The 22,450-nt window shown below is 29.8% G+C and overlaps 2 protein-coding genes across 2 annotated transcripts; one reads left to right on the top strand and one right to left on the bottom strand.

Annotated features, from left to right (window-relative positions):
* Positions 1–4,852: 4,852 nt before the first annotated feature.
* Positions 4,853–13,648, bottom strand: LOC114194701 (nucleolar complex protein 4 homolog). The gene is made up of 14 exons (XM_028085070.1): positions 13,078–13,648; positions 12,911–12,984; positions 12,559–12,620; positions 12,364–12,415; positions 11,929–12,029; positions 11,678–11,754; positions 11,370–11,471; positions 9,166–9,224; positions 8,903–9,077; positions 8,447–8,620; positions 6,763–6,919; positions 5,743–5,800; positions 5,510–5,615; positions 4,853–5,379 (listed from the first exon to the last, which is right to left on the bottom strand). The coding sequence occupies exons 1-14, from the start codon at positions 13,537–13,539 to the stop codon at positions 5,221–5,223; spliced, it is 1,818 nt and encodes a 605-aa protein (XP_027940871.1). The 5' UTR covers positions 13,540–13,648; the 3' UTR covers positions 4,853–5,220.
* A 7,302-nt stretch (positions 13,649–20,950) lies between these two features.
* LOC114193059 (HMG-Y-related protein A) lies at positions 20,951–22,237 on the top strand. Its single transcript, XM_028082759.1, has 2 exons — positions 20,951–21,199; positions 21,516–22,237. Exons 1-2 carry the CDS (start codon positions 21,149–21,151, stop codon positions 21,993–21,995), a joined length of 531 nt encoding a protein of 176 aa, XP_027938560.1. The 5' UTR covers positions 20,951–21,148; the 3' UTR covers positions 21,996–22,237.
* Positions 22,238–22,450: the final 213 nt, after the last annotated feature.

Raw genomic sequence — 22,450 nt, 5'->3', positions numbered from 1 at the left:
TATTTAAATTAATATTAAAAATAAAAATATGTCAATCAAAGTAAATAATTTGATTAATATAATAAAATATGCTTGAAATTTATGAAATATACTTGATCATTAGATAAATTTAACTAAAATAACTAAATTCATATATTTCTAAATATGAATAATAAAATTGATCAAAAATTTAAAAAATAACTAATTTTAAATTTTATTAAAAAACATATTTAATCCTGGTATATACTATTATATTAATATATCTATACTATTCCATATGAATTCAACTTTTTAGGTCCATATTTATTTTTTTAACTTTATAACCGTTTTTTGCTTAATTATTTTTTAAAATTAAATAAATAAGAATTAGTTATGTTTTTACTGAGTAAATATATAAAGAACTCTAAATTTTATTTATTAATCAATTTAATAAAATTAAATTATATTTAAAATTTATTTGTTACATTATTAAAGTTATTTAAAATCTATTTTAAGAAAGCTAATTATTTGTGAAGTCTATCAAACTACTTAAATTTATAATATATAAATGAATTTAAAATTTATAATTAATTATCTATTGAATCATCATATTGTTTAAAATTTATTAAATAAAGTTTGAATAAAAAGAGTAAATATTGAAATTCAATCAAATTTGAATGGGTCCTTATTTTTTATTTAGTCAGGTTTACATTGGTTGAATTTTTAACCCTGTAATAGTGTCTTTGGATATTAGTAAAAAATGAGTGAGGAAAGTCAAAACATTTTGGACCACTGTTTTTTTTTTTTTGTTCCCAACGTCCTTATCCAATAGCACAATAAGTAATTGTACTGCTTTACTAATTGCATAAAAAACAAGTTATTCTGTACCTACCACTAAAAAATTCTTTATCTTCAAATTTATAGATAACAATAATAAATTATTTTTTTATGATGTAATAAATTTATTTATTTTATTAATTTTATAATATAAAAAATTATCTCAAAAAAGTTCTTTATGTCCTAATTTGTCATAATAATAACAACTAACTATTTTTTATGCAATATATTTTTCTATTCATATTTTTTTATGATACAAAAATCTTAGGTTTTAAAATTGAAGTCTAATTATAGTATAGATTATAGAATACATTAACTTGTTCTTCTATTTTTTTTTACAAGATCTTATGAAAAAATACTTTTATGTTTTGTTTCTTTATTTTTGATAGATGAAGTGTTAAGTTCAATATATTCTAATAAGTTTTTCGTCAATAAAGATTGATATAAACAAACATAACTATAAGTTATGTTTCACTAATTGAAAGAATAACAATTGATTGTCTTTTAAGTGTCTACACAATAATGTAAAGTTTAATATGAAAACATAACCAAATATATTTTTAGAATGTTTTTCGTATCCTCCTACATAATCATAATCTTTACTAGAAGGTAAATATTTTTTATTTCCTTTCTTATAATTCCAAACTTTAAATACCTTAATTTTTTTTTTTAACTTATAATAATTGAGTTGGGTTTGACTTATACCGAACAATAAACTCTCATAAAACATTACATTGAAGCTTGTAGTTGTAAAAATGCATCAAACTTCTAATAATTTGCTGTAAATAAGTGTCATTAATAACTGCACATCGATATCTTTGTTAATTTCAAAACTTAAAACAATTTACATATTTAATCTCCAAATATTTTAAACTTTTCCAAGATATCAATGACATTCTTTTACACATGTTCTGATTAACTTTAAAACTAAGGAAGAATCTCATTTTCCCAAGTTAGAAATGTTAAAAACTTGCATCCTAAATTTATAGGTTAAATATGTTTTTGGTCCCTTGATTTTTTAGTCTTTCTTCAAGAATTTCAATCAATTTAGTCATTTATCTTTCGAAATGTGTGAATTTAATCATTTTAACCAAATTTTGTTAAATTTATTTAATGTTTCAAACATGTTTGATAATAGTATTTGATTTAATATTAAAATAAAAATATGTCAAACAGTATAAACAACTTAAATACAATCTTGAAATACGTTTGAAACATTAAATAAATTTAACAAAATTTGATTAAGAAAACTAAATCTATATATCTCTAAATATGAAGAATTAAATTGGCTCAAAAATTTGAAACATGACTAATTTCAAATTTTACTGAGAATTAAAAAAAAAAAAACATATTTAACCCTGAATGTCTTACTATTAACCATCATGTCTTTATCATCACTGATATAAGTCAAATCATCAATATCATTTCTTCATTCCTAACATCAATACTCCCAACTTTTCTCTTCCTCAAACACTACATTCTTACTAGTTACAATCCTCTTTTTCATTTTCAATTTTTCATTGGAGATATTCTTAGAAGATTAAAATATATGTTAATGAATAATTAAAGTACTATAGTAAAGTATTGGTGACCTAATTAGGTGGCAAGCAAAATATTATTTTATTATTTTTAACTAGAAAAGCAACTTCATATTGCTACAAACTGTCACCAATCGTTTTCTCTTTTGTCAACCACTTCCTCTGAAAACGCCGTCCCCCTATTAATAAAAAAAATACCAACCAAGCAACAAAAATGGCAAATCTAGTTCCAGAAACAAGAAGGCCCTTTTTTTTATATGTACAATAAAAGCTTCGACTCTCAAATTTACTTCCAATAAAGTTTTAAAACAAAAGGTATGATTTATATAAATCAAATTTATGAATTTGAGATAAACATAAAAGATGGTATCAACATCTATTAGATCTATTAAAAAGAGTTACATATCGTATTATTATGTGTCAAATCTAGAATTAAAAAATATATACAAGTGAAAAACAATTCTTTTACAAAATTGATTTTTTACGATTGAATTTATTCTCGATCTTTATTTTAAAAATAATTAGTATATTATATTTTATGAGTTAAACAAAAGAAATGAAAAATCTAAGTCAATTATGATGATACTCATGCTAAAATTCTCATGATAAATTGTTCATTGTAATTACAAAAATAGAATAAATTAAAAAAAAAAAACGGAACTCATGTGTTTATGAACCTAAAATTTATTCATATAAAAAGAAGAAGCTAACATCATTGCCTTAAATATTGTAAGGCATGAGATGGTCAGAGAGCGTGCCACGTCAGTCTCTACTATCTTATCCAAAGATGTTTCCAGAGTTCACAGCGCTTTGTTTTATTTTTTTTTTCCAACAATGTCCCTTCTTAGAGTTTAGTGCTCAACCACTTTTTTAACAAAAGAAACTACAATTAAATTACCAAATAAATAAAATCAGAGACAAACTCTAACGTAACTAAAAAAGTTGAAATATTGTTTAAATAAAATATATAACTATGTAAATGTTACATCAGTAAATGACAAACTTCAAATAGAGACTTAGGTTTTTTTTAAGGGTAAATTCGAAAAATATCTGAGTGAATTTGGATGAATTTGATCGAATGAATTTTAGTTACTTTTTAAAATAATTTAAAGGTAAAATGAGTGAATTTAAAGATGAAGTTTATAAAATTTTGTAAGTGATATAATAAATAAATAAAATATTTTAATAAATTAAAATATATGATTACTATTTTACCCTCATAGTTAAAATTAACATAATATTATTATTATTATTATTATTATTAAATATTATTATTATTTAACATTATTATTATATTATATTATTATTACTATTATTTAATCATAATATTATTATTATATATATATATATATATATATTAATATATATATATATATATATATATATATATATATATATATATATATAAATAAGGGGAGAGAAACATATAGTTATATATTTAAGAGGTAACATAATTTATATTTGACTTGCATTAATTATCTAATCGATTATAAGGAACTAGTTTACTTAACTAATAAATTGTTTGGAAGCAAATATAAATTAGAATATTATGATACCTGAATTTAGGATTAGAAATATTGTGGTAAAAATTTAATTTAATCCTAAAAATCTTTTCATTTTAGTGAGATATGCATCAGCAAATTCTTTTATTTACTCACTAAAAAATATTTGAAAACAAACATTTAGTAATCCTGCGAATCCGCTCATCACAATCCGTATGTGCAATTAATCTACCCAAACTAATTTTATATTTCTCTTACACGTAATCCTTCTGAGTTTTATCCCGTGAGATGTTGAATGTCGTGGACGTGATTTCTCAATACTTAGTCTCGTCTATGGCAATCCTTCTGTTAATTGTGGGCTAAAATACATTTTTCTGATAGGTTATATGAAACTCTCTAACATTGTCGATAAAAAAAAAATTAAAGGAGTAGAGAAAGGTAAATTGGTCACAAATATGTTCAACAACAGCATGATCTTAGACGAATGATATTGGTTTTAAGTGAGTGACACGGTGTGATTAATAAAAAAAAAAAAACTAGTACCAAAACCAGTAATAATCATAAAAAAATTAAACTCCAATGAGGCACTTCCTTTTATAATCATAGAATAAGATAAATTTATTTTATATTTTATTAATATATACATATTTGAGATATAAATTCTATAAGGAAATATTTAATAAAAGAATAATGCCTTCAAAGTACTATATGTAATTTTGATTATTTCAATATATATATATATCAATACCTATAGGTATAATTTTTTATTTTTGCATATATTTCATATGCATTCCTACTTACATTTATTTTTGTAAAGCTATAAAACACAATCATCAGATATAATTTATTTATAGAATGCCAACCTAATACCTGCGTTTAACTAGTTTATAATGAGTAAATTAACTTCCCAAAAAGTTGGCACGTTATGGCATTGGCGCTAAAAAAAATTTCAAGTATTTGGATAGCATATTTATGGAGTATAACGTAGCAATGTAATGTTTCAAGAATACCGTGAACTCCAGCGTAAAAATTGGCCTCAGCCTTGACAAGCCATTACCACAAACGTCAAAAAATGATCCAAATGATGTGCTACAGAGTGAACAAAACATTATTATGCTACATTATAATAAATGACACTAGAATTATCTTCCGACTGTTTCATCTAACACTTCAATGTAATTTAAGCTTATGCCCTAGTTGTGGGTCACAAGCGAACCCAAGATTTCCCCTGCCCACCCCTCCTTCTCCCTTTTCTATGCTACCTCGAATAAACAAGCATAAACAAAGCAAACGAGTCTAATCTTCGCCAAAAATGCAGGCAAATTAATGAAGTGGACAAAATGAATCGCAAACTCTCTATGATGTTTCACAGAACAAAGTTCAGGTTACGATAGATCTTTAGTACTTCGCTCATTATTTTCATTGATCATTTCGGGGGTTTCTTCACTTTTGAAAGTCCAACCAGCAAAATCAGTCTCTGAAAACAAAGAGGAAGGAATTGCTTTGTAGAATGCTAAGGGAACCTGCTTTACCCTCCGCGTCATCTGCAATGGTGCAATGTGACAAATATAAGACAACGAGCAATAGGCACATTCTCTTCTTTCTCTTACAATTCTCAAATAATACAAGCACGTCATGAGAAGCAAAGGAAAAATAGAGCAATTATTATATCACCTCTGCTCCAAGGATTGTTGCATATGAACCAGCACTAAAATCGCCGACATTAACTTCACTTGTTTTGGCCCTCACTGTCAAATCATTCCCAAGAGACAAAGAAAACCTAAGAGCACAGGCAAAGTACAAACATTTAAGGTTAGTATGTCAAGATCCAGATACGACAGTTGAAATAAAAGTGGCGAAAGAGGAAAAAAAAAATATTAATAAAGTAACAAGTTCAAAACACTTACCTTGAGACAGGAGGACAGTAGTGGTGAAGAATAGTGTCAATTTCCCAAAGAGAACTCCCTGCTCCAACAGATCTCATCAATAAAACCAGGAAATATCATGTAACTCTTACCAAGAAAGTAGTTGACTACTTGACTTCATTTCCTTAAATACTTACTAAACTAAGGGATTTAAGGCAGAATATCATGTGACCAGTGCAATTGATCCACCCTCACGATGCAAAAAACTCAGATCTATGGCTGTCCAGATTTATAAATTTAGACTAAAAAAAGAAAAAAAAAAATATATATATATATATATATATATAGAAATTTATAAAGGTCATGAAGTTCCGACTAACCCAGAATTTTTCCTGGTAAACCAAATATAAAATTATGGCAATAGAATTTTTAAGTGAGAAACATTATCCTCTGCAGACAATTCAAACTTGACATACCTTTTCATTGGAGGGAAATGGAGGGAAGGTTTTGTTTAACTTTTCTTTGTTTGGTTCAATTTAATTAAGGGAGGCAAAAAGGCAAAAGGAGAGAAAAATATCTCTATCATTCTCCTCTAATATTGGAGGCTTTGGAGTAAAGGGGGTGAGATTTAAAATATTTTGCCCAATAACCCTATTTATGTTTTGTAATTCAAAATTAAAATTTTATTATAATGATATAAAATTTAATTTTTAAAACATCCCTCCGCTTCCTGTGAACCGAACAAGATATCTAATTAAAATCCCACTTCAACTCTCTCTCCTCTCCCCCCCTAATCAAACAAATCCATAAATACTACGTACACTCACGCTAATTGAAATCCGAATATATCATCAATCCAATGATACAGAAAATTTAATCTGTGATTCATGTTGTCATGCTTGCTTCTAGTATACAACTAAGAAACATTATGTGTTTTTGTCTAGTGCGTGTGATGCACAATACAATAAAACAATCACACAGTTTTCCAGCATAAGCAAGGTCTGACTTGGAGCGGAGAATAGACTGAAGTTAGATTGGAAAATAAATATCAAAGATACTTACTCATAGCAGCTGACTTCTTGGGATCAATTTCAGTACTGTTGAAATGGTCAATTCCTGGTTTCTGGCAGGGTACGGCACTAGTCTTAACACTCTCCGAGTTGACAGCTGTTCCTTCATCTGTTCTATGGTCACTTTTCCCTTCGTCAACACCATCTTCCTGCTCATATATCAGAAATTATGAATCAAATCAAAATAGAAACAAGGAAATATTTTTCAACACATTAACAGACATATCCTAACCATCTTCCAAGAGGAAGGAGATTTTGAAATTTTACATGAAAAACACACCCGAAGAAGAGTGTGATAAAAAATATGAAACTAAGGTTCCTAACTACTTTCTTGACATGTACAATTTTGCAAATTCCACTCTAAAGGTCTAGTCTTCTAGGGAAACCCAGTGCCGAATTATGACAGCTGAAGTAAAAGAAAACCCAAAACATTCATAGCCTCACGCAATTCCTCCCTTGACATATTAAAAGAAATCAGGCAGTACCATTTTTTATAAAGTCTCTCTTCGTTCATAATCCTCTACATTTCTCTTATAATGTCCCATATAAGACCAACTCCAGATTCAGTCACCTAGCCTTGTCAGACCATTCTTAACCAAGAATCCAGTGTCCTAGCTACCCGTAAAAGAAAAAGAATTGAGCAAACAAAAGGACAGTGGCAATCATCTACTCTATTTACAACCAATCTGGAAAAAAAAAAGTTCATCAAAATATATGGTTGTCCAAGCAAGCCAACCCAAAACTAATTTCATATGATCATGCGTTATAGGCCACGGCTAACACTTTTTTTTCCACATCTCAGCCATTGCATGATTAAGCTACAATCCAATCCACAAACATAACACGACAGTTGAACAACCTCATTGAATGCAATAATAACTTGAAACAAACAGAAAAGTCAGTCCAAAACATGACATATAGTCATATACTGCCTTTCAAATGAAGAAGCGGCGATATAATGAGTCCAACAGACTACGATTTCAAAATCCCTGCTCTACTCCGTTTCCCTAGCGCCCTAGTATTTTTCATGTGATCCTTAAAAACATCTCAAACCACTGTTTATAAAACTGAACAGGCTGGTTCAACTAGGAACAAGTTCAGTTAGACCAAAAAACTCATTCTACTCAACTAATGAAAACTGGTCCAAAGCCGGTTTGAATTAGTATTTTTAAAAATAAATGTTTTTTTTAATTTAAAAAAACATTTTAAAAATAAATAAAAACACATTTAATAAGGATAACACATACGAATAAATTATTTTACCAATTATTATTAATTTTTATTTTATAAAACATTATTTAGTCACTCGTTAATTTACATTTTTTTATATCTTCCTTTCTCTAAAATTTATATTATAGTAATTTGTGGTCTTTTTTTTTTGTTCTAGATGTAAATTTGTCATTGTCAATGGACACTACTGTATTTTGATCAAACATAAACCTAAGTATTGAGATATATTTTATTTGGTCTTTAATGTGTACTTTAAATGTTAAGAAACTATAAATTGTTTTATTTTAATTTAGTGTTAACAGCCATCAAGTCTTAAATAAGTGTCTCCAGCTGTTCAATGACCAATTTGTTTTTATCAACATGGTCTCTAACACTGAAGATGCAATCAAGAAACCGAAATTTAAAGCATTATACAACAAACTCAGATGAAAGTAAACTATATTTACCCGGTGCACCAAACAGTTGACTGAAGGATGTCTACGCAAAATATTGTGAATCAGAGCCGTAATAACTAATGCCCCTGAAGGAGGAACTGAAAGCAACAACCTACTCAGTTTCTTTGCAAATGAAGCAGCCAGGTAAGCTGGAAGAAGAGGTGACTTGAGGCAAGAATCAAGAAGCTGCAATTAGGAAGTTGCATACTGTTAGCAAACAGCTCATGCATATAATTTGCATAGGACAAAACCTTTTTAATCATTCACTTAATCTCTACAAATTTGGCTTGCCAACTCACTTAATTTCCATCATCCAGATTTGAAAGCTCAAAAAATTATAATTAAAATATAACATTTCATAGAATATTAATATCTCCTTCAAACATCTCAACAGAAAGCATCTTTTTATTCAAAATTCTACTGTCTATTTTTACCTGTCATAAGTAAAAATAATTAACAAAAAACTACCTGGAAAAACCTTGCTCGATGTTTTGCCATGAAGGTGGATGGAACTAAGAGGGCATATAGTTTTTCATAGAAATTTGGGTATTCCAAACCATACTGGGTCATTAGGACAAAAAGGCTGCTAAGAGCCATCACACTGACTACACCACCAACATCATATGACCTTGTTAAGAAATCACTGCACACAATAAAAAGTAACATGATGCCAGATTCAACATCTTGTTATCATAATAAATTGCTAAGTTAGTTGCACAATAGATGCTTACCATAAGATGATGGGATTAGACAGATGAGGAATAACAGCCTGGTGAAGATTAACAAGAACCTGCAAATAAAAGTTACGCACATATTAATGCTATTGAAAGGGTTAGAGACAAAAAAAAAAGTCACGGAAGAGAGTACTGCTCTAGTACCATGTTGGGGAAGGAGAAGTCGAAGAGGAATATAATGAATTTCGTATGTTGTGTACACATATTAGTATTCCTAGTTACAATGAAGAAGAAATACAATAATAATGAATAAAATCAATATCTAACACATCCTATCATACTCAAGACTGAATATCTAGTGTGAAATTTGCATGATTGGACATTTGTAGTTGGCACAGTATCATATCTGGATAGGCCTTAGTACCATATTAGAAATGTACTGGTCCCAACTCACTTCCAAACGCTAACTCAAAAGAGGAGGATAACACGAGTCTGATAAGAGTATTTTAGTAACATTCTTGGTCAATGTGAGACCTTTCAATACAACAGCCTCATGCCCCAGACTATACTTCTAAATTCAAAGAAGTGAAATTTAAAAGACTAAACTTTCACAACGAGAAACAAAATATGAAAATTACACAGGCTATGGTACCACATAAGAAAGGACTAGGCCTATCTCAAAAGCTAGCTCAAAGAAGAGTCTTATAAGGAGTATATATAACCGTGTTCCAAACCAACTTGGGACATACTAACCTCAACTAATCAAGATTACACCCAAATAACAGTATTCTATATGCTCCCAGTGCCCATCCCATATATGAAGTACAGAAGTAGTTTACCTTCGATGAACTTGAAGAACAGCGTTTTTAGTATTAGGATAACAAAGACAAGCTATTATCAACCTATCCATGATTACAATTTAATTGGGTAGCTCATTTAACATTACCCATGACATAAAGCTGATTTAATAATCTTATCGCAACCAAGGTGTTCATAACCACAAGAATATTTATGATCCTTAGATTAATAAAGGTTCTGAATGAAAAAAATAATGCCTCAAACTGAATTAATCTGTTCTCTTGCAGAAAACAGCAAAAATGTATGAACTGATGATTAAGGAGAGATAGAAAGTTGGTATCGTTACTATAAAGGCCATAATTTCTTCACAAATGACAAGATGTCCTCTTTCGTAACCTTCCTTCTTATTTATAGGCAACAAGCGTCATTTATTTGATCAACTAACCTAACATGTTGTAACTGCCCAACTAATGTGTAGCTATCAGACGTTTACTGTAATAAAATTGGAGAGTATTAGGAATAAGGAAACACAGTACATATAGAAACCATCTTAACGAACCACAACTCTATTGGTTAAAGAAACTTACTGGCATACCTATCAATAAAGTAAGGTCCCAGTTTTTAAATGGAAGGGAAACTAGAATTTTCAAGGCATGGCATATAAGTAAAAACGTTACCACGCCATTATATTTACAAATATTATGTTTCATTGCTGTTAAAACTTTAATGTTAATTGTAGGAATATAGGAGCCAAAGACTTTAAATCCATTTTGGTTCTCATTGCAAGATTATCAGGTAAACATGCGAAATCAAGGGATCCACACTTCTCAGTTCAACACAAAGATCCAGTTTTACAAACCAGTCCAGAATGGTTTCTTTTATAAAAAAAAAAAAAAAAAAAAAAAAGAACAAATCATCATTTTGCCCTAATCATTCATCTTGGCATGTGAAACACCATCCAAATGCAGCTCCCCTCCTTTTTGAAATTGTGTCCCCAGAAAATTATTGGAGAATGGAACAGAAAATGAAAATTAGAATTCTCTCCTAGGATTTCCCTTCAAAAAGGATCTCTCCTTTTACTAGCATAAACTATCAAATTCATAGAATGCCCCAATCAATACAATTTCCCCTGTTTATGACCAATCTCTTCTAACTAATCCAACTAACAGTTCTCCTTTTTTAACTCGTTATATATCTAAACAACGAAAGCATATGGAAAGTGAGAACTACTATCAGTATTTGTATGCTTAAGTACTGGTTGAGATTTAAAGAAAGTTTTTCACAGACACATATTTCAAACTTCTACTAGGATGATACAACCCATGTCACAATCCCACCATTTGTGTTTCTTCCCACTTGTTCCCCTACATTGAATCTCATGAAAGCCTTGAGATATCTTAAATATATAATTTTAACCATGTTTCAACTATATTCAAATTTCAAAAGCATAACTTTTACATTACCTCTTTGTAAACATCAAGTGGAAGTGGCAATCTAAGATATGCAATCCAAGCTTTTGTAAATTTTAACTTCATCTTCTTTGCAATTTTTGCTGCTGACAATACCTATAAGTGAAACATGACGAGTAAGAAACAGTAGACAAATAATGAAGAGTGCTTAAATGAGAAGGTTCTATGATATATAAAATCCTAAAAATAAAGATAACAAAACTACTAGGAAATTGGAGGATACGAGATGCTCAATAATGAAAAAAAGAAACAGAATGGGGAGTAAGATTTAACTTAGCAAAGAGTATGGAATAATAACTGACATTTTTGTTAGGCTTCTTGGACTTCAGCAGCTTATCATCAACACTCACATCTCCGGAATGCTGCTTTTGGTCACTTTCTATGGACAAAAAACCCAAATAAAAAATACAGGTACACTTTTATAGTTCCTTTTTCTAAAATAAAATAGCATTAACTACAGAGTATTAAAGGAGGAGGGGGCAAGAAGGCACTAAATATTGTGATACATAGCTTTTTAAAAAACAAAATGTCAAACAAGTAAATGAGAACTCACCTGAGCTGCTCCACATTTCCAAATCAGATGTATCATCTGAACCTTGGAGAGGGGGAACGTGTGATATAGTATAATACATGTTGCGGATGAAACATTCCGTGCTGAAAATGGTACATTTTCAACTTATCATCAGAACAAGTTATTTAAAATAAAGTATTCATCTCCTAGTTTCATAACTTGGACCTAAACTGCCTGGCAGAATTCAGATAATTACAACTTTTAACTTGAACTATAAAGCATCGAGTTGCAAAGCTAAATAAATTGCCTATAGGCTATAGCATGTTGTAAGCATGGTTTATGACCAAGGAAAAAGGAAAGAAAAAATCAATTTGCACTAATATTAGGCTACAAACAACAATGATCTACAAACATATAAGGAAGGAAATAAAAAACCATAGAAGTAGCTTCAAAGCAATGGTCATAGGTCTTACTAACTTTGAGCTCAATTGACTTTCATTGTTGCCATCTGCGCTTGCAATTTTGTCATCTGACAGGGATAAGCAAACAAATTATCCAATGGACTAATATTCAAATGGTGGGATATTGAAAATATAATACACAAGTCTCCTGTTTGCAATTTCATATGCTAAAATCTGGGCGACTAAGACAAAAGAAAGGCTAGAAAAGCACCTGAGTCATCTTTGCCTTCCAAAGTAGTAGCGAGCTTTTTTAGACTTATAAATGTAAAATAGCTGCACCAAGTAACTTGATATTTCAGCAAACAAACAAAACTCCATAACCAACCAAAGTTATTCACTAAACACTCGCGCAGGTTAAAATAACAAGAATATCGTGTCAGTGAATTAAGGACTAACAAATTCATCCCCATAACACAAGCTACATAAATCCAGCCTTCCATAACAGGGGCCAAGAGCGAAACAATATATTCCATAAACCATAATAATATAAAAGAACCATGCTAAAAAAAGTGAAATGAACGAATAGTTAGAGTAGACAAACAATGTTAGCATAACAACCATACCGGACATCAATATATTTGAAATACTTCGACTCCAGAAGATCCACACAAAACGTAGCGGGACTAGTGGAGCGAACCTGATAGCAACAGTCCAAAACCAACAAAATCAGATCGAAACAACAACATCAACAACAACAATAAAATTTATCAACAAAATTGGCATAACGTACAATGCTAAGGAGAAGTTTGTGGTACAAAGCAGAGTGGAAGGCGCCGCCATTGGCCACCTTCACGAACTCCATGAGCGTGTCTAGCACGAGTTCCTTGAGCGTCTCGTCGGACTGTGGCGAGGCAAGAATGTCGAGGAGTGACTTGAGGAACTCATCGAATTTGGAACGGAGCCAGGTGAGGTAGATGAACTCGGACTGGTCAGCGGCGGAGGGAGCAGCCGCGGAGGCAGCGACGGCGGAGGAGGAAGGGAGCTTGGGTAGAAGAGGGAGGAAGAAGGAGTGGAGAGAGAGGAGGGATTCGAGGACGTGGTGAGGAGGAGAAGAAGGGGAAAGGAATGTGAGGAGAAGAGGGAGGTTGTTGATGTGCGAGGCGGATGAGAGAAGCTGGTTCCCTAGGGTTTTCAACTCTGCGACGCCGTATCGTCCTTTCTTCTTCTTCCTTGGAGGATCCACGGACGCCATGGTTCGGCGCAGAAGAGGAAGCGCGGCAGCACAAGGTTTAGTATTACTACTATTCACTATTGAGGGTTTGGGTTTTAGACACAGGGAGTTAGTTACTTTAATTTAATTGAATTTGCGTTTTACTTTTGCTCTATACTAACCGTCCCACGGTGCTTTGGGTCAATAGGTTTTCTTTTCGGCCGATACCAGGTCCACTTCAACGGAGTAGGTCTGTGAACAAGTAAATGTGAAAAAATTAATCATCAATATCAATATATATATATATATATATATATATATATATGTGTGTGTGTACAAATCAATCAATAAATATAAAAATACATATATAAACACTTCAATAAGATTCACTTCTAATATATAGTTGATATTTACGTACCCAATATTTTTTTTCTAAAGTTAGATATATAATAGAATAAATTATTTTATTTAAATTCCTTTTTAATTTTTACTATTTATATATCAATTGAGTTAAAACATATATCACGTAATTTATATTGTTAATAAATTAACTTATTTCTGTTACATATATCTATCTATAATACACATCTATAACTATATATAAAGGGGATTCCCTCTTTTGTGTCCACATTTCATAATTCCAATTTTACCCTTTACAATTTAATTATTTATTAAAATTTTAAAAATTAACGGTTAATTTTACAAGTTTTTATAAAAATATTTATTTATCTCCTTTTTCTTTTTTCTCATACTATTCATCAACAATTATTTTTTTCATATTTTTTCCATACATTTCACTTTAATTTTTATAAATATACTTTTATTTTGTTCATTAACTTAATAACATTACAATATCATCAATTATAAATATAATTCGAAAAATGCGTACACGCAGGCGCGATAGCGCCTGTGTTTACACTAGTATAATATAAGGTAAAAGCATTTCAGTTACCAAAAAAACATAAGTTAATAGATAAAAAGAGAAATTAAAAAAAAAATCGTAAGAACTAGTTAAAATATAATATAATATTAGAATTAAAATACAAATAAATATTTTTTATGAACTTAAACTAAAATTTATTAGATACACAATTTGAAAATAATTTATTATACACACGAAAGAAAATTAGATAATATATTGGAACGTAAAACTTATTTCAATTATATATATATATATATATATATATATATATATATATATATATATATATATATATATATATATATATATATATATATATATTGGTAATAAAACAATAAGTTTTCTCACGTATCAATTTCAGAAAACTTTCAAAGAAAATAATTAACTTTTAGAATATTTTTCGAAACTAAACTAATATTTTAATACTATTGAAAGTATTAAGATAAATTACATTCTTTAATATTTTTATTGATAAATTGATTGATATGTAAAATGTGCCAAAATGTATGAGAAAAAAATGGGTAGTAAAATTGATATATAAGATAATAAAATCAATGGTTAATTATGTTTTCAATCCTGAACTTTGATTCAATGTTGGAATTCGTTTATGTTTGAAACATTAATACATTTTGGTCTCTAAACTTTAAAAATGAATGAATATAATTCTTTCAAGTTTAATTACTCGGATAGTACCCACTTTGGTAGAGGTATGTCAATCTGGTACCCGTTTTTAAAAAATGTCAATTGCATCCCACATTTTGAAGAAGTGCTTCAATTAGGTCTCTTTCAAACAGAGTTAAGTAACGTTGTTAACGACGTGCCACATGTCAGTCCGTGATTTTTTTAATTTTATTTAATTTTTTGAAAAAAAAATGTCACAGGTCCTCATGTGTGATACGTGGCATTGTCAGTGTCACGTGACATTGTCACTATTAGATGTGTTGATCTCGATTTAGCTCCCATATATGTCTTTTTGTTTCATTTTAATACCTACTTATGTGCATTTGATTTAATTTTGACCTAATTTTTTTAAATAATTAAAAATTATTTTTTATAAAATTAAAAGTAATTAAGTGTAAAATTTTTATAGAAATTAAGTATTAGATATTTATATTAAAATTTAGTGGTAAATATCATTTTCAATAAATAAAAAAGATTAGTATAACATTTATACAAATAATAAATTTGGTCTGAAACTGAGAACAAAAAAATATAAATATTAGTACTTAATTTTGTAAAAATATTTATACTTAATTAGTTTTAATCTTATAAAAAATTAATTAAGAAAAAACATTTTTTTTTATTTTTCAAAAGATTTTAAAAAAAATTTAAAAAAATTAAAAAAATTAAGGTATAAATATACATTTGGTACCCAAACTTTTTCGGAAAATTCAATGTGGTACCCGAACTTTAGGAATGTTCAATTTGGTACCCCAATTTTCTAAAGAGGTTCAATTTGGTCATCTCCGTTAAGTTGGAGTTAACACCGTGTCCGTACAGGACACGTGTCAAGCCATGAATTTTATTTTTTTTTTAAATTTTTTTCAAAAAATTTAAAAAATTGTCACGTGTCAGTTTATCATCGTGCCACGTGACAACTTACAAGCATGACAGTGGCAGTGTAATAGTTGTTTTCAATTTAGTACCCCAATTTAAATTTTTGGTTCAATTTAGTACCCAATTTTTTAAAATCATTCAATTTCGTCATCTTCCATTTGAGACCAAATTAGTAAATAAGCTTAATTACAATCTATATATACATGTTACAATAACTTTTTATAATATATATATACATCAAATCATTTCACCTAAATACTTAAATTATTTTAATTTTTTCATTTTAACATTTGTAATTTTTTATACATGAAATTTTTTACACTTGTAAAAAATAAAATAATTTGAATATTTAGGTGTAGTGATTTGATGTATAAATTCAAAACAATTATTTTAACATGTTTATATAAATTATAATTAAGCTTATTTACTAATTTGGTCTCAAATAGGAAATGACGAAATTGGATCATTTTAAAAAATTTGGGTACTAAATTGAACCAAAAATTTAAATTGGGGTACTAAATTGAAAACAACTATTACACTGCCACGTGTCATGCTTGTAAGCTGCCACGTGGCACGATGATAAACTGACACGTGACAATTTTTTAAATTTTTTGAAAAAAAAAAATTAATTTTTTGAAAAAAAATTAAAAAAAAAATAAAAATTTCATGGCTTGACACGTGTCCTGTACGGACACAGTGTTAACTCTAACTTAACGGAGATGACCAAATTGAACCTCTTTAGAAAATTGGGGTACCAAATTGAACATTCCTAAAGTTCGGGTACCACATTGAACTTTCCGAAAAAGTTTGGGTACCAAATGTATATTTATACCAAAAATTAAAAAATTAAAAAAACCACATACTGACACGTGGAACGTCCTTAACGACGTTAGTCAATTCCGTCTGAAAGGACCTAATTGAAGCACTTTTTCAAAAGTTAGAATGCAATTGACACTTTTTTAAAAGCGGATACCAGATTGACACACCTCTACCAAAGTGGGTACCATCCAAGTAATTAAACATTCTTTCAACCTAATTACGTTTACTTTTAAAGTGTCGAACGTATTTTTCAACAGATATTGAACTGAGAATGTGTCAAACGGTGTAAATAACTTCAATACTAATAGGAAACACATTCGACACGTAAACAAAAATTAACGTATTTTGGTTAAAATGACTGTATTCATTTATGAAATTATAGGGACCAAAATATATCGAAGTTTCGAATAGGGATCAAATTCCAATTCCAATTTTGGGTCAAAGTTCGAGGAATAAAAACATAGTTAACCATAAAAACAAATTATAAGTGTTAATATTAGAATATTTAAAAAAATGTAAAAGTAACTAATTTATTTTTTAAATAATTTTTACATGAAAATAATATTTAAATTATTAAAATTAATTTATATGTATTATTATTATTTGTTACTTATTAACTTGTTTGTAGAATGCATGTAAATATATATATATATGGACCATCTAAATATGTTTTTAAAAAGATATTGAAATCTTTCAACTTCAATATCATTATATCCATATATCGTATAGTAAATCTCAATCTCTTTTTCTTACCTTTGTGGTTTTATTTTTTTTCACTATTTTTGTCATATCAACCTCCATTTTTTCTAATAAATTCATTACTTACTTGGGTAGCATGAATGAATCTACCTTTATAAGTTACTAGTAATCTAAATTGAGTTTACTTTCATATTTATCGTGACTAACTCTAATTAACAAATTCATGTATTTCAATTTTTGTAGCAAATTCATATCTTAAATCATTAATGTTGAGATATGTAACAATTTCTTGCTTAGAGCTTCTATCACTACATTTGTTGGTCCTAGACAGTAATGTAATTCAAAAACATATTTTTCAACATTTTGATAAATATTGTCTCTTATTTGATTTCTTATGATCAAACACATGTTCAAGATTCTTGTGATCATTAAAAATTTCCACTTTTTTGTGTTGCACATAATGTCTTCATACAATAAAGATTCAATGCTTCAATGTTTATTCTTCTTTTGTCGAACCTTTTGTTGTCTTAAATGAAATGAGTTTTGTGGACGATGGATGAACTCTTTGATGAAGAAGAACAAAGGTACAAACTTTACATTTTTTTTTATGTTAGTTTCTTGACTCCTTTGTCTTCAATGTTAATTCTTCTTTTGTCAAAGCTTTTGTTGTCTTGAATGAAGTGGATTTTGTGGACAATGGATGAACTCTTTGATGAACAAGAACAAAGGTACAAGCTTTTTGTCTTCTAACCTTACTTTCTTGACTCCATCATCTTCAATATTTATTCTTCTTCTATCAAAGCTTTTGTTGACTTCAATGAAGTGTTTGAAAAACAAACCAAAAAGGTACATTCTTTTTTGTAATTACTTTTTTATGACTTATTTTCTTTGATCAATGAAGGTTTTGTGCATGATGGATAAATTCTTTGATGAAGTAGAACAAAGGCGGAATTTTTCATCTTCTGACCTTACTTTCTTCACTTTAACGTCTTCAGTGTTTATTCTTCTTTTGTCAAAATGTTTGTTGTTTTCAATGAAATGTTTGAAGAATACACCACAAAGGTACGATCTTTTATGTAATTACTTTATTATGGCTTCTTTTCTTTGATGAATGAAGGTTTTGTGGATGATGGATGAACAATTTGATGAAGAAGAACACACCAAAAAGGTAATATTTTTTTGTAAGTACTTTTTAATGACTTTGTTTCTTTGATGAATACAAGTTTTGTGGATGATGGATGAACAATTTCATGAAGAAGAACACACCAAAAAGGTAAGATATTTTTTGTGAGTACTTTTATGGCTTTTTTTCTTTGATAAATGAAGGTTTTGTGAATGATTGATGAACTCTTTGATGAAGAATAGCAAAGATACAAGCTTTTAATCTTGCAACCTTACTTTCTTCGTCATCTTCTTTAATGTTTATTCTTGTTGTGTCAAAAATTTTGTTGTCTTAAATGAAGTGTTTGAACAACACACAAAAAAGGTACCATCTTTTATGTAATTACTTTTTTTAACTTTTTTTTTTCTTTTATGAATTAAGGTTTTATGGACGATGGATGAGCTCTTTTGTGGAAGATGGAAGATAGTATTACATCAAATTTAATAACTCGTGCGTAAGTGCATGATTTGTCTTCTTCTTCTTCAGTTGAATCTTTATGGTCTATTGCACTAAAAAAATTTAAACTTTTCAATTGAATTTTTGTCATTTGATTTTTTTAACTTAATAACGTGTATGTTATCTTGTCTCATTATATTACTCAGTTGTTATCATATATAATTTTATTGTTTTTTATGATCATCACTTATATTACAATTGTCATTATCGAATTCAACTACGGTAATTTTTTTTTTCAACTCATCATCAGTAAATTTCAACATCATCCAACATCTCTTCATCCAAAAAATTCCCAACCACCTCTCCACCTCCTTATGTTTCCTAAACCTCTCCAACAATGTCTTCTCTATTAAAGTTTCGACAAACTTCTCATCCAAATCTTAGCTCTAACTTATCAACTTCTCCTATAATATGTTTAAGGGAGAAATACCTCGCTTTGTGGGAAAGCCACAAAATTTACCTTAATAATATTTATTTAGTTGGATCCAATGACATTCATGAAACCATACCTTCAACTATTGTGAGTTTTTTGTCCTTGGTGCACCTTAGTGTAAAGGATTACACTCTCGCTGGACTTCTTCCTCCCACCTTGGAAACGATGATGAAATTTTAAATGTTTTCACTTGTGAACCAAATTTTCAATTCATTCTTCACCTTTGTGTTCTACAATGCACTTGTAAAGCACAAACATACTCAATTACCTCACAAGGTTTTCCATGCTGCAAAGTGGAAAATGCAACAATGTTTTGAATGCTAAACAGAATAATTTTCCTTGTTGGAAACCATGTTGAAGTTTTAAATGCCTTCACTTGTGAACCAACTTTTCAATTCAATCTTCATCTTCGTGTTCTACAACACACTTGTAAAACACGAAATTTTGATTCAATTCCTTTGTAGAGTTTTTCATGCTGCAAAGTAAAAAATACAACAATGTCAACAATGTTGTGGAATATGCATCAATGTTTTAAAGGTTTTGAACGTTAATTAAAATTGCATTATTTACATACCGTTTTCATCGTAATTAATCTACATGACGACTTTATTAAAGACATATAATTTTTATAAAAACTTCTTTATTAGTTTTTATATCTTTTTTGTCGATAAAGAGATGATTAATTTTTTTTTCAATGGAAAAGTTGTAAATGAAGTTGAGAATTTATTCATGTTAAGTTATAAAAAAAAAATGATAGTTGCGGAAATTAGTGATAAAATTTGTCACAAATAACAATAAAATTATAACATTATATACTATAAAACATTTGAATAACCTGGGTTAACAAAACATAATAACAATTACATGATCCAACTAAAAAGAAATCAAGCGACAAAAACTTAATTGAAAATAATTTATTTGAATATTCAATAAATCACAACAAATTATTAGATACTTAAAACTAAATATATCCAAATTTATTAACATAAATCTTAATTAATGTTAAAAATTAACATGAATGCCTATTAATTTGTATGACGAATGTAAAATCTTAAATTAAAATAACAAATATTACTATAAACCACACACAAAAAGTTCTGGTACACCTTCAATTTTCAATTATCCTAAAATTTAAATCAAAAATGAAAAAGAGTTAAAAATTGGGATAGTCTCCCTAGAAAACCTCTTCCGAAATAAGGACGAACCAAAAGACAACAGGTACCTTCAAATATTTCTGCGAACAAGCACATTCCTGCCACGTCATCGATCCGAGTGACCTTCGCATAATATATCTTCAGCCGTCGGATAACCATCATTCGCTTTATTCCTAGCCGTCCATTTTCCGAAAAGATGAACTAAGGATAGTTGTAATAGAGGCATGAAATATTTTCCTTTATCTTTTTAATTAAATTTATTTCCAATTTTTAATTTATTTATCGTCCTTTAAATTCAATCCTCAGATCTTTGCTAGAGTCATCCGTATCATACTCTTCACTTTCCTTAAATTTTTTTAACCTTCCTCTATTAAAGTTCGCAGATTTTTGGTGGGGTTCGTTGAGGGTACTGTGCAAGCTTTTCAACATCTTCACAACCTGCAACATCGATGGCCACTGAAGAGGTTAATAAACCTCAGTTACTTCCTCCATACCCCGAGGTAAAATTTTACACTAAAATTCAGATTCTATATTTGAGTTTTTTCTTACCATAAACAAATTTCCTACCAAAGCTTGTAGATTTCTCACTGATCTAACTGATCTATACATTTTCACCCACTTGGGTTTCTTGTTTTGCCCACCCTGTTCTATATTTAGCACTTCTGGAAAAGAAGTTAAGATTTTCGAGGAACTTAAGAAACCGAGAAAGAAAAAATGGTTTTTTGTATTATTGCAAACTCACGACACGAGTTGTGATTTTCCGATTACGTTTTTGTGAAAGTTATGTTTTGTTAACTTTGGGTGGTGTTGATGTAGCTGATACTGAAAGCGCTTGAAGCTCTGAGTGAACCAAGTGGATCCAGCAAATCAGCAATATCAAAGTACATAGAATCGACCTATGGTGAGTTACCAGACTCAACCGTTTTGGGGAATGAGCTGAACAAGATGAAAGAGAGTGGAGAACTCGTGTTCAATAAGAACAACTACATGAAAGCTGACCCAAGTGCGCCACCAAAGAGGGGCCGTGGAAGGCCACCGAAGCCCAAGGCCCCTGTGCCACCAGGCACCGTCGTGTCCCCGCCGCGGCCAAGGGGTCGTCCACCAAAGGACCCAAACGCGCCTCCGAAGTCTCCAAAGCCCAAGCCCACCCCTGGGAGTGGCAGGCCCAGGGGGAGGCCAAAGAAGATTCCTCGGTCTCCGGCAGCGGCGTATCCGGCCGCCGTATCCAGCGGAAGGCCCAGGGGTAGGCCTCCGAAGGTGAAGCCTCAGTTGACAGAAGTGAGCGTTGAGTCATAGAATTGTTTCTTTATTTGGGTGCCGAATGTAGTGTTCCTACTCTTTATAAGTGGTGGGTGTGATGTTAGATTCTGTGTTGATGTAATCTCGTTGTAAAATTATGTAGTGGTAGCTGACTTACTAAGAGCCTTTCTTGTTTGTCTTCCTTCCGAATTATCGAAAAAGAGAACATTATCTTGGGCTAATTCTCGTGTTCTAACTTGTGATGTAAAAGAAAAAAAAGGTTGTTGTTTGGGAATTAATGTGGTTATTTATCTGGGTAGATGTATATCTGTGCCAAAATACAATTAAAGGGAATGGGACAACGTGCAGGACCATAGAGACAGAAAAAAGGAGAAACTGGTAGTGATGATGTAATAAATTTGACCGTGTTTGATATCTGGACATGAACCTATGGAGGAACCTCGTACGACACAATCTGTATTCCCATGTTTCTGTGGATAAGACATCTCCAG

Source organism: Vigna unguiculata, chromosome 8, assembly GCF_004118075.2.
Source record: "Vigna unguiculata cultivar IT97K-499-35 chromosome 8, ASM411807v1, whole genome shotgun sequence".
NCBI lineage: Eukaryota > Viridiplantae > Streptophyta > Magnoliopsida > Fabales > Fabaceae > Vigna > Vigna unguiculata.
This window is presented reverse-complemented; position numbering and strand designations above follow the sequence as displayed.